We start from the raw sequence: 19,540 nt of genomic DNA, 5'->3' as shown, positions 1-19,540 counted from the left end.
TAGAAAATTTGTCGAATATTCTGTATCAATAACAGGTTGATTCGCAATCCAATCGCAAAGAATCTGATCCAATACTGTTAACTCGTAGTATTGTTTTTTTGCTGGTTGAGTTTGAGTTTCAGTTTAATTTCTTGTATGACGATTGTGTACTAATAATCGTTGCTAAATATAATTGTTGAACAAAGTGAACAAATCCAAATGGCTCCGATAAAATGTAGCATTAATTTTTGCTGGTCATGCTATTCTGGCTTTAATGCTTGAAATGGCCTTGAAGCGCTATTAAATTTGGTAATTGAGTTAGTAAGCTCAGCCGCCACAATGCACAATGAGAGCACAATACACCGCTTCTAAAATTAAAGATTCATGTGATTTTCAAGTACCGTTGTTAATTTGATATGGAGTTACCAAATTTTCGGATATTTTCGGTTTGTGCGCCCCCCAGCTTAGTGGGAGCATATTATTTGCAACTTTTAGCCATTTTTAGCCATTTTTTACATGATGATTTACTAGGTAGTGGCACGTGCTCTGTAACTGGGGGCGCATAACGTAGTGGGAGGCACAAACCGAAAAGATCTATCTTTTTTTAAAATGGGAATAAGTTCATTAGGAGCTTATAGTGATGTCATTAGAGCACAATAAATGAAATAAGTTTGGCGCAAGTTCCATGTTTCTTCAAGTGATATAGAGTCGGCAGTTGAGTTCAACTGATCAAAATTGTTAATAAAAGCGATTTAGATCACCTAAAAATTGAGAAATCAAACATCAATCTTTAAGGTCACTCGAAAAGTGAAATAGGCGAAACAGAATTTTTGCGTTAAAACACACTACCGCAACTTACATTGTTCGAAATTGAAGAAGTTTAGCACTTATAACATTGATGCTGACAAATTCGGTTTTTAAAATTGATTCTTTTTTGGGCGTATCATACATGCAGCTATGACATGGGTTTAAATGCAGCTAGCACGTGGTTTTGTTCTACTTTTTCTCTTAAGTTGCTGCCTTTAAAATTTCCCTTGAATTAGTAGATGAAAGGACTTTGGATTAATTATTCAAAGCTCAATCATAAAGTGGAACTCCCAAACTAAACTAAATTTTTACCCCTTTTTGTCTCTTCACGTTTTCCATCATCATGACCTTTAAGCGGTGAAAGTTAGTTGTAAAATTAGAGTACTTTCTGTTGAGCCTGTGGTGATTAATTGCTGCGACTTCCGAGTTTTCAGCTGCTAACTATCACTAGAATGTCTTTGATCTTCAGGTCAACTGATTAATAAAAGTTAAATGTGTCAATAGAGAATTGTTTGATTTTCTATTGATGAGTGACATAAAAACTTACACGAATTTGCACGATCTTGGTATGAAACAAATACGCAAAAATCAAGCTGTTCTATTGCTCTCAAACGTATGTTGAGATCAAGATGAAAATTCAAGATGAAAACTTTTATGACCTTACGAATTCTGATTACAGGGTTTTGTTCCAAACAATACTTGTGCAATTTACGATAAATAACATGCGATCAATTTCTGTACGAGTCAAAGAGTCTACAATAATAAATTCACCTTTTGCTGGACGGGTCACTTTTTCCGAGAAATTTCCGACAAACAGCAATGAAATTTGATTTTATATTCCGCACTCGTTTTGTTACTGCTTTATGCATTTGTTTCAATCTTTAGAAAATTTAATGGTCTCAACCCTAATCAGGAAAAAATATTTGGGACTTTTGAAAAATGATTTGATAATTTCCCATTGCCTAACAACTGCCCATCTGAGACATTAATTGTTCCGACTCACTTAAGCGGGGGCGGAACTATATATTCATATGGGTTTTTTTGTTCAGGCAACTTTGGCTGATACATTCTCTGTAGAGTTGTGTAAGTGGTATCATTCAACAGCCCGTCCGGCATAGAATATCAAATAAAAAAGAATTTTTAAATTTCGTTTTCACCACGGAGTAATCAAAAATTAAGATTTTGCGAACAATTGACTGATTTTGGTTTGTTTTGTTCACGTTCTCCGTGATTTTGCGCTATTTTTTAACACAATAAATGAATTAACGATTGTGTTAATGGTTTCAACTCTAAAGACAGAAGAGTGTTGTTGAACAATTTGATCCACTTTGTTGGCTGACTTTTGTTAAAATTTCCCAAAACTCACCCTTTTTAATCAAATCCGGCACAAATTAAGCTTTGTTTCAATTTGCCGGTTTAACCCACCTAAGAAGGTCTGACACAATTTTTGCAAACTTCAACGAAAAATAGTTTCCCTGAAGTTCCTTTCGGTGTTTTCTTGTAATAAAATTTGCCGGGTTTTTTTGGTAACTTTACGCGATAATTAACCAAAATCCATCATTTATTTATGTTATATTTATTTTTCTGTCAACATCAATATTTCCACAATATAAGGATCAATTACGCGTTTGCTTCCTATGGACGAACAGCAATAACAAGGCAAGTTTTGGTCTAGTTGTTGTCAATTAAAATCCAAAGACAATTACGATTGTAATCAGTCACTGTTTTTTAAAGAAAAATTTCGCTTTTTTCTCTTTCTTAAGTTACTTACGGAACAAAACAATCCAAATCAACACGAACTGACGAGAGAATCAGTTGATTTCCCGGAAGTATTTGGTCACTTTGTAGACTAAGGCAGCAAAAACAGGCCACAGCGTTCATCTGGTTGACTGGAAATCATTATTCATTGCGGTTTTACGTCTAAATTCATGGTTTTTTGGATTTCATACTACGAATTTTCACCAAAATGTTTCTGTTTTTTTGGATATTTTTCAACCTTTTTGGCCTTGTCCCATCATTGAGAAATCACATTTTACTCGGGTTTAAAAACAAGACAAAATTTAATTTTTCAGTTTTGCTGTGATTAGATTATGTCTTTTACGGCTGCGACATCATCTTGTGGCAGAAATTAACGAAATATTTGTTTCATTTCTTTTTTGCTAACTTTACGCGATAATAAACCAAAATCCATCATTTATTTATGTTATATTTATTTTTCTGTAAACATAAACATTTCCACAATATAAGGATAATTTACGCGTTTGCTTCCTATGGACGAACAGCAATAACAAGGCAAGTTTTGGTCTAATTGTTGTAAATTAAAATCCAAAAACAATTACGATTGTAATCAGTCACTGTTTTTTTAATAAACAATTGCTTTTTTCTCTTTTATAAGTTAGTTACGGAACAAAACAATCCAAATCAACACGAACTGACGAGAGAATCAGTTGATTTCCCGGAAGTATTTGGTCACTTTGTAGACTAAGATCGCAAAAACAGGCCGCAGCGTTCATCTGTTTGACTGAAAATCATTATTCATTGCGGTTTTACGTCTAAATTCATGGTTTTTTGGATTTCAGACTACGAATTTTCACCAAAAAGTTTCTGTTTTTTTTTTGGATATTTTCAACGTTTTTTGCCTTGTCACATCATTGAGAATTCACATATTACTCGGGTTTAAAAACAAGACAAAATTTAACTTTTCAGTTTTGCAGTGATTAGATTATCTCTTTTACGGCTGCGACATCGTCTTGTGGCAGAATTGAACGAAATATTTGTTTCATCTTTATTTGTTGTTGTTTTTGTATAAATACTTTTTGATTAAGCACTCTGCTTGTTACCTAATACTCTAATTACTGGTTGAATATCACTTAGTTGGTGTAGATGAAAAGCACACTCGAACTTGTGGCATGTTTTTGTTTCATTAATTTAGCTTTTAGCGACATCGACATGGATTTCTTGCAAAAATTATTTGGTTTTTCTTCATCGTTTGAAATTTATGTTTATTTTTTATAGAGACACGACATATTGACAGCCCTCAATGTCTTCAAATGGAGGCTTAAATGAACATAAACCTAATAAAACCTTTCAGTTGATATGAATGGTTTCCGTTATTTGAAATCAATTGTTTTCAAAAAATATAAGCGTAATTTTTATCTTGACTGTGTCTGTTCTTTTTTGTCTACTGTTCAACGAGTTTCACAAAATATGATCTCTTGTTTTTTTCTAGTGAAGTACAAGTTATTTTGTTTAGGTTTATTTGGCCGTTTTTTGACTTCGCTATGAATTAATTTTCTTTCGAAAAATTAGACAATAATTTTGGGTGTAAATTTTGTTTGTTGTTGTTTGTTTTGTGTCGTAAACTTAATAACAGCGAGTCTCACTGGTTCTCTAATCCGGCATTGTTTACTTTAATAAGTGATATGAGTTGGAAGCATTTTTTTAAATTCAAAGATCAATTATTTGAACAATATTTCAATTTCAGATAGTTTTCCATCTTTTTCTCATTTGTTGGAAAATTAAGCCAGAAATGTGGTTGAGTGGGTATTGGCGCCACTTCAAATCAGCTAGAAAAGCCATCAGACAGCAGGAATTAAAGTTTAAAACTGAAAAAACTTAGAATTTGTTAAAACTCAAAAATGGTCAAAACTGAAAATTTTTAGAAGTTGGTACCGAAAATCTGTACACCCCCCCGATTTTGGGAAGGCAAAACCCGAGCAAACCGAGGTTATGGCAGACTGTTAGGGTTACCTCTAAGCTACTCAAGGACCCAACGAACGTTATTGCATCAGACCCACAAGTGTGGCTATTAGCACGTATATTGTGCAAAATTGGCATTTTTCGATTTCTTGTTATTTATTGTTAAATTTCTTAAGTTGTTTATTTTATTGTACTATAGATGATCATTAAAGGTGAAATACCTTACATTCAAGGCATCTAGAGCCACGTAATAACTATTCACGTTTATGTCAACAAAAGTAAATATTGCAGTAATTTGCCATTTACTATGTAAACAATGACCTAAATCATTTTCTTGATTAACCAATCAGAAACAAGTAGCGATGATGTTATAAACGATAAGTATTTGATTATTTGATTTAACCCAAATGTTTGATTAGTGAAAGCGTATTGTATTTAGAACCATTAGAAACTGTTATACGGAGCAGTTGGCTCTCAGATAGACTAAAATTTGATTCGTTAACAACTTTAGTCTTTTTTGCTAAGTTTTAATAGATCTTAAGATCTTGCGAGTTCTAAGTTAGTTGAGTTTACTTGACGAGATATTTGCAACAATACTAGCTACTGGCTGAAGCCTTACAAACTTCAGCAGGAGATTGAACATAGACTATCACTAAGGATTTTCTTAACTTCAATCAACCAAATTAAAGTTACAGTCCTTTTAATACGTCCGAGCGACCAATTATTTCTGCGAGACCATTAGTCAATCGAACCCAGTGAAGAAGCAGGCCGGCGTAAAACTCGAGAACCTGGCTGTGATATATCGGTTCCGCAGAGATTCTTGAGCAGCCGCAACATTTGGTCCTCCGACCCGGACAAAATCAACAACAACAGTGACTAGAACAGCAACGAATCTTCGATTTCACCTGATGGACCAAAACACAACCAGCAACGATGGCCGGCAAAAGTCCCGACCGGCACTGGAAGACGGCTGATTGGAAGGCGAGTGGTCAATTCAAGACGTTACCGAATGAGCAAGCTGACCTACTCAAGTCCTTCTCCAGACACCTCAACGAGCTAGAAGGCTACCTGATACAAAACAAAACAATTACGGCCGAAGGTGCTTATCGATGTTTTTTTGAGACGTACGACAATTTGGATGACAACCGAAAACAGCAGAGGTTACTATTAAAACCAAAGTTTTTTGAAAACTTTGACAATGACACCAAGCGTATGTTAGAAGAAAAGAGTAAAGTTTTGCGATGGGTAGTTGACAAAGTACCAGATCTCCAAGACATTGAAAAATGTCGCGCAGTAGTCGTCGACAACCGGAAAGATACATTGCGAACGTACAAATTATTGGAATATTCTGTTCCAATCGAGAACGAATTGTTAAGTCTCGAAAAGAAATTGAAAGCAGAAAATTTAAGCAACTCCGAAAAACAGATACTGTGTAATCAGGCAGAACGGTTATTAGGAAAGAAAGATGAAATTTTCGCAGAGTTTCTTCAATAATGAAGACAGAAGCTTGTTCCCAAGGGTTTGCGAATTTGAGTAATGCTAGAAGTTACTATCGAGACCTGATCAAGCAGTACAGGCTCAGCAAGCATTGTGGAAATCAAACATCGTTAGTGTCATCTACATCAGCTAGTGACAAAGACTCAAACGAGACTGTAATTGATACAGGAAATGGAGCACTAGAAAACGCTGAGGAGAACGTCGAGGTCTCTTCCAGGCATTCTGCTACACAAGGAAGCAGAAAACAACCAAGTACCGCCAACTCACGATCATGAAGAAGGCGACAGATAGATGAAATGAAGCTGGAAAAACTAAGAGCTAAGAAAGAAACAGAGCAACAGTTTGAGTTGGAGCAGGAGCGGCAGTTGGAGTTGGAGAAGGAGCGTGAGGAAATAGAACTTCGTCGTCAGCAAGAAGAGTTACGACAACAACAACAAGAACAAGAGTTACGACAACAACAACAAGAATATGAACTGCGTCTTCGACATCGTGAGCGATCCCTTCAAAACGAAATAAAGAAAGCAGAGGAGGACGAAGAACAAAGACGTCTGAAACTTAAGCTGACCAAATGAAGCTCAAGAGCTTCCGGATCAGTGGCAGAGGAGACAGAAAGTGTTGGATCAAAACGAAATCACGAAAAAACAGCTGGGTGGGCAGAATCAGCGGCTCAACAGTCTGTTCCTAGACGGCCAGTATCTCCAAATGTTGTTATCGACCCTCCAACGAAAGTCACACAGGACAGAGTTGAAAAACGTTTCAGCACCTACCCGAAAACTACCCCGCTATTCCAACCGGGTGAAGGACATTGCTCAACGCAACTGACTGAACCGAGCATTCTCAAGAAACCAGAACTCCGTAATCAAATTAGAGTAACAGACCCACCAGCACCGCCGTTGACAAGGACGACGTTTCAGCAGCAGGGAACGTCAGCAGTTCAAGACAGAAACGAGTCAGAGTCCAATTAACAACTCTCGAAACAGGTCTGCCGAGAGCAGAAACAGAAGCACAAGAATCAAACCACTCCCCAAGTCATTGACCAACCAATACCAAGCAGTGGTGCCAGTGGCTTGTCGAAACTAAAACTGACTGAGTTTTCAGGAGACCCACTGGAGTGGCCAGAGTGGTCAGGTCTTCTTGACGTTGTTGTTCATCAAAAGCCAATCAGTGATACAGAAAAGATGCAATACCTCAAGACAAGTCTCACGGATCAAAGAAAAGCAGCAATATTGGGAATGGGATTCAGTTCGCAATCATACTATCATGCCTGGGATATACTCTGTGAGAAGTATGGCAGATCAGATGTCATAGTCAACGCTCAATTCAAGAAAATACATACTCATCCTTCAATTCGACACGACGATTCTACGAGCATCGTCAATTTGCATATGTGGTTACAAATGTGGTGAACACCTTGACTCAACTTGGATACACATCAGACCTAGAAGCCGAAGCAGGGCTAAGTTCAACAACGAGAAAACTTTCTCCGCAACTGAGAGAACAGGGGTTGCAGTATATGCAAGATCGTCGCCTACTGAGAGGCAACCTGATTATTTCCAAACAGTGATTTACCTCCAAAGCTGTAATTCATGAGAACTTGTTAGCACAGACAAACTCGTCGTCTGACAGAAATAAATTTCGAAGCCGTGATAAACCGAAGACGAGTACTTTTGCTTCAAACGCTGAAGAGTCAAGCAAACCCAAGAAATTTGATAGTCCCTTCAAAGACGGACATCATCCCGTTTGGACTTTTGAAAAGTTCAAATCGATGAAAGTAAATAAACGACGAGAGCATGTTCAGAAGTTCCAAACTATGTTTCAACTGTTTGAGACCCGGTCACATGTCGAAGGATTGCAAAAGCAGAACATGCAGTGTACCCAACTGTGGAAAGAGACACAACAGACTTTTGCATAGTGACCCTGCAAAGAAAGAAACCACAGCGAGTGTTTCAGATGCTACAACAGCAGTAGCTACCAACATCGCACAAGGAGGACTCCCAGTGGTGAGAATCAAACTGACTAACAGAGACTTAAGCCTAAATGTGCTAGCAATGTGTGATTCAGGATCCTCGCTTTCATTTGTAGACCAGTCAGTGGTGTCTAAACTTCAACTTCAAGGACGAAAAGCGTCTTTATCAGTAGCAGGGATCCATGGCTCACAAGATGTCAAGACTGGAATAGTGCCGATAGCTGTTTCAGCCCATGAGAAGTCTCGACCATTGACAAAAGTGCAATTCTACCTACACGAGAATCTGGTGTTGGGAGACCAGATTGTGGAGCTGCAAGAGTTTAAAGATCGTTACCCACATCTGAGGAACTTGCCAAATCAGAACTACAATCTAAACGATGTTCAAGTGATTCTTGGACAAGACTGTTATGACATTCATCACCCTTTCGAATTCAAGAAGTCGGAAGACAAAACTGCACCATGGGCAGTGAAATCAAAGATTGGTTGGACCTTAAGTGGACCCCTACCAGCGAAGCAAGCAGCAACTCTTGCAACCACAGCAAAATCAATTGCAGATGACAAATTGGCAAACCAGTTGAGTAAGTGGTGGGATATCGAGTCCTACGCCTCAAAATTGCGATGTCACAGGTCATTCAAAAGACGAACAACGAGCAAGGAAGACGTTGGAACAAACGACCCGATTCAACGGTGAAAGATACGAAGTCGGACCTCTGTGGCGAGAGGAAGAAGTGAAGTTGCCGAACAACTTCTACTCTGCAATGGTGCAGCTCAAGTCCCTAGAACGACGCCTACAGAAAGACAAGACGATAAAGAAGCGCTACAAAGTAAAAATTGACACGGATGTAAACGCTGGATACGTTCGGAAAGTTGATCAAGCTAAAATAAATGAAACCAAAGACAAACTGCAATGGTATTTGCCACATCATCCCGCCATAAACCCGCACAAACCCGAGAAAGTCAGAAGAGTTTGCAACGCAGCGGCAAAGTGCCAAGATGTAGCCCTAAACGACAAACTTCTATCTGGACCAGACCTGCTGCAGAGTTTGATTGGAATTTTTTTTTCGCTTCCGAGAACACCAAATAGCACTTTCAGCCGACATAGAAGCAATGCTTCTTCAAGTTGCTGTCCCAAACGATGACAGCCGATGTTTAGGATTTCTCTGGCGAAAACATCCAGAGCAGAAGATGGAAAAATACGAGTACACACGACATGTTTTTTGGGGCGAAAAACTCGCCGACTTGTGCCGACCAAGTGGCGAAAGATAACGCAGTCAACGACGAAAGTCTCGTCAAAACGGTTCAGCGAAATTTTTAAATGGACTATTTCCTAAAGTCGGTCAGAAACCCTCAAGAAGCAATCGAAATCTACCAGAAAGTCAGAGATGTTTTCATCAAAAGAGGATTCAAACTGAGGAAATGGATAACAAGTGACGATGAAGTCAGGTCACAGATCCCAGAGACAGAGAGGTCAACGAAAGTTGTGAAAACTTTCGAAGCAGAACCACAATCATCTTCACTTCTATGACTCAACTGGAATGTGGACACAGACAGTCTCATTGTCTGTCGTGGAACTGAGCAAGAAGTTCCGGCAAAATTAACTCAGAGGATTGTCCTATCTTTTGTCTCAGCAGTGTTCGACCCACTTGGGATATGTTCACCCTTCACGATACAAATGCGTTTCCTACTCAAAAGCATTTGGGCAGCAATGGGACAAGCATGGGACAAAGTGTTGTTAGCAGAACACTCAAAACTGTTCAGTGACTGGTGCTCGGAGTTGAGAGAAAGAAGAACAAGGTCAATAAACCGATTTTATTTTGAAAACGGATGCACAAACCTTAGACTTCACATCTTTACCGACGCGTCAGAAGAAGCAATGTGCATCGTGGCATACCTGCGAGACGAAGCAACGTTTAAACTCACCTATGTGATAGGGAAATGCCGTGTGGCACCCATCAGACATATGACGATACCGAAGTTAGAACTTCAAGCCGCGGTTTACGGAACTCGTCTCAGAAAGCAGATTCTAAACGAGCATGTCAAAACTTACAAAATCTTTCATTGGACCGATTCATCAACGGTCCTACAGTGGCTACAAGCAGCGCACAAGAAACAACAAGTGTTCTTTGCGAACAGAGCAGTGGAAATACTGGAAAACTCATCGATGGATCAATGGAGACACGTCAAAGGTGTCAAAAACCCTGCCGACATAGGAACCAGAGGAATGTCCATCGAAGGCCTCAAGGAGTCCGTATGCTGAACCTGAACGGGTCGGCATGCTCCAGGCAGATGAAGAAAAGTGGCCAAAGCCATGGTGTCAAGTGAACGAAGTGGAAGCCGAGCAAGTTACCAGTACTGCTGCAACAGAAACAAAACTAGAACAACTATTTGACTGGAGACGATACAGTAGCTTGAACCGAATTAGAAACTTCATTGCCTTTGGCATGAGGTTCAAGACAAAGCAGAGGGGTACCCTCAAAGCAGATGAAATTCATCAAGCAGAACAAATGTTGTTTCGATTTGTTCAAAACGAAAGTTTCCCGAATGTTTCAAAGTCGATAGCAAACAGCAAAGAAATCTTGAAAACATTGAAAATCGCCAAATTATCACCCTTCATAGAGGAAGATGGAACATTTAGGGTGAAAGGCCGACTGAAGCATTCAAACCTCGCTTACAATGCCAAACATCCAATATTGTTAACAGCAAAACATCCAGTTGTACAACTTCTGTTGGAGAAAGCACATCGAGACAAACTACATGAGGGCACAGAAAATGTGAGAAACTTGCTTCAACAAGAGTAGTGGATCATTGGACTGAGAAATGCATTAAGAAAAAACAAGTCAAGATGTATCAAATGCAGACACAGGAACGCCAACCCAATCCACCCACCGATGGCAGACCTACCCCGAGAACGACTTGATTAACATGTGTTCCCATTCACCCACACCGGAGTCGACTACTTCGGAACTTTTGAAGTCAAGTTCCTACGACGTACCTTGAAGAGATGGTGCTGCCTCTTCAATTGCCTAACAACAAGAGCAGTACACATCGAAGTTGCACAGTCATTGGACACCGAGTCATGTCTAGCTGCAGTGACAAGATTCGTTGCAAGACGTGGCTACCCAAGTACCATCATCAGTGACAACGGAACGAACTTCGTTGGAGCAGCCAAGGAACTGAAAGCATTCATGGATGAGCGGGACAAAAGTAAGATTGAAAGCGACTTAGCTCAGAAAAAGATCGTTTGGAAGTTCAACCCACCCGGAGCTCCTCACTTTGATGGAATCTGGGAAAGATTGGTTCAAAGTTGCAAGAAGATCATGATTGCAATCTTGAACAACCAAAGCCTTACAGATGAGGTACTCAGAACAACGATGTGTCTTGTAGATCAAACTCTCAACGCAAGACCCCTGACAGCAGTAAGTGACGACCCAGAGGATCTGACAGCCCTGACACCCAATCATTTCTTGCTAGGACGAGAAAATGAAAGTGCACCATTTATGCCATCCAATGAACGCTACCATGATCTGAGAAAGTCTTTCAAAACGGCTCGAGCATATGCCGACATGATCTGGAAAAGATGGACTCGTGAATATCTTCCACAGTGGAACCAGAGATCGAAGTGGTCAAAAGAACATGTGCGAAACCTGAAAGAAGGCGAGTTAATTTGGCTAGTAGATGACTCTGTGAAACGCTGTGAATACAAACTTTGACGAATCATTGAGATCTTCACTGGCAACGACGGAGTTGTGAGATCAGCAAGAGTCAAAATGGCACATGGAGAACTAAACCGGCCAGTCGTGAAGTTAGCGCCAGTATTCTACGATGGTGTTTCCGAGATCGAAAACAGGGCCGACGATGTTGGCGCCACTTCAAATCTGCTAGAAAAGCCATCAGACAGCAGGAAATAACGTTTGAAACTGAAAAAAACTTAAGAATTTGTCAAAACTCAAAAATGGTCAAAACTGAAAATTTTTACAAGTGGGCACTGAAAATCTGTACACCCCCCGATTTTGGGAAGGCAAAACCCGAGCAAACCGAGGTTATGGCAGACGGTTAGGGTTACCTCTAAGCTACTCAAGGACCCAACGAACGTTATTGCATCAGACCCACAAGTGTGGCTATTAGCACGTATATGGTGCAAAATTGGCATTTTTCGATTTTTTGTTATTTATTGTTAAATTTCTTAAGTTGTTTATTTTATGATACTATAGATGATCATTAAAGGTGAAATACCGTACGTTCAAGGCATCTAGAGCCACGTAATAACTATCCATGTTTATGTCAACAAAAGTAAATATTGCAGTAATTTGACATTTACTATGTAAACAATGACCTAAATCATCTTCTTGATTAACCAATCAGAAACAAGTAGCGATGATGTTATAAATGATAAATATTTGATTATTTACTTTAACCCAATTGTTTGATTAGTGAAAGCGTTTTGTAGTTAGAACCATTAGAAACTGTTATACGGAACAGTTGGCTCTCAGATAGACTAAAATTTGATTCGTTAACAACTTTAGTCTTTTTTGCTAAGTTTTAATAGATCTTAAGATCTTGCGAGTTCTAAGTTAGTTGAGTATACTTGACGAGAAATTTGCAACAATACTAGCTACTGGCTGAAGCCTTACAAACTTCAGCAGGAGATTGAAGATAGACTATCACTAAGGATTTTCTTAACTTCAATCAACCAAATTAAAGTTACCTCCCTTTTAATACGTCCGAGCGACTAATTATTTCTGCGAGATCATTAGTCAATCGAACCCAGTGAAGAAGCAGGCCGGCGTAAAACTCGAGAACCTGGCTGTGATATATCGGTTCCGCAGAGATTCTTGAGCAGCCGCAACAGTGGGGTAGGAACATTATGCGGTGACGCACTTTATTTATCTCCTTGTTTCTGTTGTTCTAACGAAATCATTTGATAGGAAACACAACGGATCATAACCTCATGTTTATAATAGCAAATATTTTTAGGTATAATTTTGAGTAATAGTTACGATACACTAATTATTAAAAAAATTCAATTACTTTCAGCCAAAGATATCATTCCAAATTTTTTTGTCCAAGTGTTAAAAGGAGCCTTCTATGTATTTAGTTTAGTGGATTGAAATATTTGAAGAGAAATAGTTGAAAAATTTGCCTTTCTTTAAACGGGTTCTCATATTTTTGGAACACTCTGATGGTGCTGTTAAAATATATTCTTACATATGCTTTATCCAGATGTAAGAATTTTTTTATCAAACAAACGGTTTGTTTCTTTTTAGCTGGTCCACTGCAAACAAATGTCAATGTTCCATATTTGGTATGGGTAGAACAGATAATAACGTTCTGCATTGGATTCAGTTGAGCCTTTTCTCAACCAGTTTTATAAATATTCTATTCAGCTGAATTCAGTATTATAAAAATTCACTTCGTTGATTCTAAAGAAAAGGACAAGATTGAGCTCAAAAATAGGGTAAGATCAATTAGTTTTGAAGTTGTTAATTTCAACTAAAACAACCCAAACTCGAATCACGCTTTCGCATAATTCCGTTCAATTTTAGTAGTTCATACCGGGTTGTTATATGATCTGCCTTGTCTTTTGAAGTTTTCTCAGGAGTAGCAAACGTGATTAACTTGTAAATTTATGTAGCAAACCTTATTAAGACACTGAGCAAAAAATTTTCTCTGCAATTGATTCCAAACCAGCCCAAATCCTTCTTAAATCAAGGCAGAATTTCACAAGAACAATAGCACAAGACTCACGTGAATCTTGCTTAAATACAAAACAATTGTACGGCTGTTGTTTGGGATTTGGCTGATATCCTTGAATATGGAGTTCGGAGCTCAATGAAGGAGTTTATTTTTGTAGTTAAAGCGCAGAAAGCAGAGAATTTTGCGGCGAATGCGGCGATACGTAAAATTTAATTTTGCCTCTAATTTTTTTTAAAAGTTCGGAATATTCATGGCTAAAATGATGCGTGCACTTTGCAGTGCGAAAATTATTATCTGAAAAAAAATAATTCAAGTTTTATATTACTTTGCGGTGTTTTTCCACCCCTCGACCTAGGTTTAATATGATCACTATTACTACTCCAACAGTAGGCTTCACATACCAGCGACAGTGTCCAGAGCACTTTCTTACCAAAGTGATTTTAGCTGCAAAATAATTTACACGACAATGGCGCTGCGTGTCAAATGTGAGATTGAATTTCAACCTCATTCATAAACTGAAAGTCAGATTCAGTCTTCTATAAACTTAAAAGCCGCGACAACTGGAATATCCTAGAGTGCAAAACGGCTGGTATCAATTGTTGTTTGTAGAAATGGAATTTCTAACTTAAGATATCTTAGGGGATATCAGAAAACTTAAGAAAATATAGCAAAAGTACTAACCTTGTGTTATTTCTCAGGAGTTTCGACTTGAATTAGAATCAAATTATAATGGCTAACTAAGTTAGGAGTTTGTAGGCGTTTTATTCAGCAAATATTGATCTTGATAAGTGATGGCAGTTCTGACTTGGTCTCATATGAACAGGTATAGAAAGTCCTATGAAACTTAGATTTTTAGAACCCAAATAGGGGTCCTTTTCTAAAAATGGTATGAAATGGTTTTTATCGTGTGAATTTTTGGGTCTTTTTCGCATAGGATTAGTTTATAAAAGAAATCGGACATGATTATATCTCTATTATTTACTTTTGCAGAGTATATATACCGCTTGATTTTTGTAGATCTTCAGAGCTTCTTTTCAATTTAATTTTGTATGTGAAATTTCTGTTGGTAAAACAGAGAGAGAGTTCGTAGTTAGATTTTGGCGTGTTTTTGATATAATTTTCTCAGTAGGCATAAGTACTAGAATTTAGCTGGTGTAATTCAAATTTTTCTAAGTATAGGATTGTGCCCTTTTTTCTTCATAAGTTAGTTATGGCAGAAGGTCTTTAAGAGAATTAAAGTCTTCTAGAGGCCTAACTTAGAGAAAAACAATACTTAGGAATTTTTTTCAAAACTTGTTGGAATTTAGCGGCTAAGGCAGCCGAACCACCTTAGCTGACTTTTAAATTATACATTGGCAACAGAGAGGGGATTCATAAAAATTTGATAGGGACTATAGTTTATTAAAGTTTCGCTGATGAAGTTTCAGAACTTTGTGAACAGATCGTGAGGTGTTTAAATTAAATTTCAAAAGTTCTTTTACTGTTCAAAATTTCTCGTAACGAAGAGTTAAGTTGTTAACTCTTTTAATTTTCCCTAATTACCAGTTGGATAATAGAGTGTTTCATCATAGCAAAAGCCTAGATTCCCTGTTTATGTCAGTCCTCGATTGATATAATCGGTTAACTGCCCCGAAAAATGATAGATGTCCGTGCACGGTTATCCAAAGGGCGAATCGTTGACCGCTTTTGTTATGAAAGTTTTCTATGGAATAGTTTTCGTTGACTCAATTTCTTTCTAAAATCACCTGTTTGTTATATAATCTTCGTTTTTTTGGATGAGGTTGTTTCAAATAAAAATTCACAAAATTCACAACCGCAGTAAATTTGATACAGAAGATAGCTATCAATAGTTGTTTAAATTTAAAGAAGAAAATTCAATACTTTCCTTCCTCCGTACTCTTGGACGAAGTCTTCTGTTGGGCAAGCTATTAAACCCTTTAAATTTTATAGACAAACAACCTCAAAACCATTTCAATCTCCATGCACAACATCAAGCAGCGTCAGGGAGAAACACTCATGAACTGAGCAGACAGAGTGTATCAGACTTGTGTACGTGACAACCCCTTGGCCCCAGAGGCAGAACTGGATAGATTGGCTGGCTGGATTTTTACAGAAGGACTGCTCGATTGGGAGATCACCAAAGAGTTGAGGTGACAGACATACGTGGGTCTTGCTGTTACTGTGGGCAAGACATTAGACTTCAGGTTGAACATCCCCGCAACCAACGACGACAATGATGATGATCGGTAGATTACCACAGCAACAGTAGGTGTGCGCGCGACCAGAGAAATGGCAACACAAACCGAGATGGAGGAAGTACACTTAAACCCAGAATTTCACTTTCATCTTCTGGATTTGCTTCTTTCTGGGCAGCAAAAGATGCGGCGGGCATTTGAGCACCTGATCAGGGGACAGGAGGTAATAATAGGTGACCAGCAGTTCCAGTCAAGAGCTCGGGTAATCTGCAACCGATGTGGCCAGAAAGGACACTACAGCCAAGGTTGTGCGAAATAAAAGAATTTTGCAGAGAACGACGAGTGAGAAACTCGAGAAATATTACTGAAATTCTGTATGCGCCAAACGATGATAATGAGACCAAAGACTCGCTACAACAGTAACTTTGTTAATGTAATTCTTTTAATTTTTTTGCTTATAACTATTCAGGAGAATAGTTAAGTCCAAGAGGGTGGTGCAGAAATGGAATTTCTAACTTAAGCTATCTTAGGGGATTTAAGAAAACTTAAGAAAATATAGCAAAAGTACTAACCTTGTTTTATTTCTCAGGAGTTTCGACTTGAATTAGAATCAAATTATAATGGCTAAATAAATTAGGAGTTTGTAGGCGTTTTGTTCAGCAAATATTGATCTTGATAAGTGATGGCAGATTTGACTTAATCTCTTATAAACAGGTTTATGTCTTATGAAAGTCTTATGAAACTTAGATTTCTAGATCCGAAATAGGGGTTATATTCTAAAAATGGTATGAAATGGTTTTAATCATGTGAATTTTTGGGTCTTTTTCGCATAAGATTTGTTTATAAAAAGAAATCGGACTTGATTATATCTGTATTATTTACTTTTGCGGAGTATATATACCGCTTGATTTTTGTAGATTTTCAGAGCATCTTTTCAATTTACTTTTGTAGGTGAAGTCTCTCCTTTCTGTTTGTAAGACAGAGAGTTCGTAGTTAGATTTCGGCGTGTTTTTGAAATAAATTTCTCAGTAGGCATAAGTACTAGAAGTTAGCTGGTGTGTGTTAACTTTTTCTAAGTATAGGATTGTGCCCGTTTTTGTTTATAAGTTAGTTAGGGCAGAAGGTCTTTAAGAAGAGAATTAAAGTCGCCTAGAGGGCTAACTTAGAGAAAAACAATACTTAGGAATTATTTTCAAAACTTGTTGGAATTTAGAGGCTAAGGCCGCCGAACCACCTTAGCTGAATTTTAATTTCTACATTGTTGCCTAATTGCAAATAGCTTCAATAGGCTGGAAAACTCTTTTGTGGATGTTAAGGCTCGTTCTTGGTTCTCATTGCGTTTTGGCGGATGCTCATGGCGCGCAAATTATACGGACATAGATATTGAAACTTCCGGTTTTATTAAGATTTTTGTTTAACAAATGAGATATTACAAATTAATATATCTTAGTCCGATAATGGTTTAAAAGTTAATCTTCGATGAATTTTTAGCATTTTGTTTCACATGCAACTATAGGTAAACGTTTCTGATTGTGATGATTGTGTTGTGTTTTAGGATTCCAAACAAGTTGCACGTTTGACTACATGACACAGGATCTCACAACCAGAACACAGCTCATGTTCATGTATCTCATGGGCTTCCTCAGTCCTCTGCTAATCTCCATCTTCTGCTACGTCAACATATTCCACGTGGTCATGGATGCAAAGAAGAAAAAGATCGGGGGAGGAGTGAACAGACATGGGAACAAAAAGAGCAAGCACGATCACAAACAGGTAAATTCTGTGAACAGGTGCAAAAGACAAACATAGCTGCGCCCGACTTGTTGGTCAACTTCCTACATACATAAAAATCTGACAAAACGATTCTACGTGTCATAAAAATGTAACAACTTTGAACGTGTTTCCCTAAAAATTTCTGTCAAAAACGATCCTTTCATGTTCCGTGAAACATTTCAAGTCCCTTAATTACACTTTTTATTTTTATATGAATATCACTCGTGAAAACTTCAACAAAAACATTGACATTTTGCAAAGTTTTCCGAAAACTTTTTTGCATTCAAACATTTGCAAAATTATAATAAATATAACTGTGATTAGACTACAATTATGATAATAGAAGCATAAAAAGCGGTAATAAAAGTGGCGTAACTTTCCTGTTGCTTTGAGAATTTTTGGCAATATTTAGTGTATCTGAATTGCTTACAATTTGTTTTTTCAGTGCCCTATGATTCCACAAAATCGAAAAACTCCAACTGTCAAGAAACCAGTGTTTTTTTTAAATTTGAAAGGCACTTCAAATAAACAATTCCTAATTGAAAGAATTAGATGATGGTTTTAGCAAAAGGATAGTTGGTAGGCTTAGTGATGTAATACACACATGTATGTATGCTTTTTTAATTAAAAATCCATTATTTGAATTTCGAATTAGTTTGGAGAACATTTTGTGATAAAGATGGCTAGTAAAAGGCTGCTTTTTTAGGCTAACCTAAGTTCAAGCTATGGAAGTTATGTGTACGCTCAGAAGTTCTTGCAAACTGTTAAAAAATCAAACTTTAAATCAGAGCATCAAATCAAACATCAAATCTGTTATCTTGTAGGAATCTGGCAAATTTTCATAGAAAACAGGCTATCTTCCATATTCTGCCGGAAACGAGTCATCATCTAAATTCTGACAGATTCTGTCAGAAACCTGGTCATGTTCCAAATGCTTACATAAAACTGGTTATCTTGATCCTGCAAGATTCTGCCAGAAAAATGGTCATCTTGAAGGAATCTACTAGAAATTGCTCCCTAATGAAAATTTTGTCTATTCTTGTAAAATAATGCCAGATTCATACAAAATAACCGTTCATTCCCGACTAGGGCAACCACAAAGTTTCTTAATTGCTCTTTATGCATTACGTGCTAAATGACAGCAAAAAACCTATTTGTGTTGGCAATGAAACCCAAGCTGAAATTGAGAGGAATTCCCAAGAGATGGCAATACCATATGCATTAACACAATGCGTGTGATGTCTCCTTAGAAATGAATTCAACTGCTCTCAATTCTGTATGCAAATTCAGACGGTCACCTAGCACCTGATTGGAAATTTATTTTTTTATAGCCAAGTCTTCATAAATAAGTAAAAGTAATCGGTTACACAAATGGGTTGCAACAAAAAATGTTTTATTTATTTTTAGATACTTGAAAAAAATCTGTTTATCTAGTTTGCGATGTTTTTGGAACTAACAGATTCATCCAGTTTTACTTTCAGAAATGAAATATTCAATGCCCGATAATAGCAATTTCAAATTGTTAACGCTTAGTAACCCATCGACAAGATTTATTCAAATATATGATATCGTTTTCTTCCCAACACGGGGTCATGAAGTTTTTAGTTTATAAAAACTACATTTTTTATTTTTCTCTCAATTTCCTGTACATTTGTTTTCCAGCTTATTGGTTTTTGGGGACACCAAACAGTAACTTCACATGATCAAACAAAAAATTGCAAATAATTTCTTCTTTTTTGTTTCTAAATTGATTTTACAAACTTATCAATCTATATTTTCAAAAACAAGATTTCATTTCTGTCTTTTTTTTCAGGTACGAAAAATTAAGGAACTAATATATTTGTATAAGTTTTCATATTAATTTAACTCCTTTGTTAGACATCTGTTTATCGAATCTCAGTTAATCGCAAAGTTCTCATCGATTAAACTC

The 19,540-nt window shown here is 37.4% G+C and overlaps 2 protein-coding genes across 3 annotated transcripts in view; one reads left to right on the top strand and one right to left on the bottom strand.

Moving 5' to 3' along the window:
- LOC142341776 (uncharacterized) overlaps positions 1-19,540 on the bottom strand; it is a 645,707-nt gene that overhangs the window by 241,819 nt on the left and 384,348 nt on the right. The window lies entirely within an intron of this gene.
- LOC142341058 (rhodopsin-like) overlaps positions 1-19,540 on the top strand; it is an 84,358-nt gene that overhangs the window by 52,577 nt on the left and 12,241 nt on the right. The window contains exon 5 of the mRNA XM_075391900.1: positions 17,393-17,610. Coding sequence (XP_075248015.1) covers positions 17,393-17,610 — 218 coding nt within the window. The remainder of the gene's footprint in view (positions 1-17,392; positions 17,611-19,540) is intronic.

This window comes from Convolutriloba macropyga, chromosome 6 (assembly GCF_964194025.1).
Source record: "Convolutriloba macropyga chromosome 6, txConMacr16.3, whole genome shotgun sequence".
In the NCBI taxonomy this organism is placed as follows: domain Eukaryota; kingdom Metazoa; phylum Xenacoelomorpha; order Acoela; family Convolutidae; genus Convolutriloba; species Convolutriloba macropyga.
This window is presented reverse-complemented; position numbering and strand designations above follow the sequence as displayed.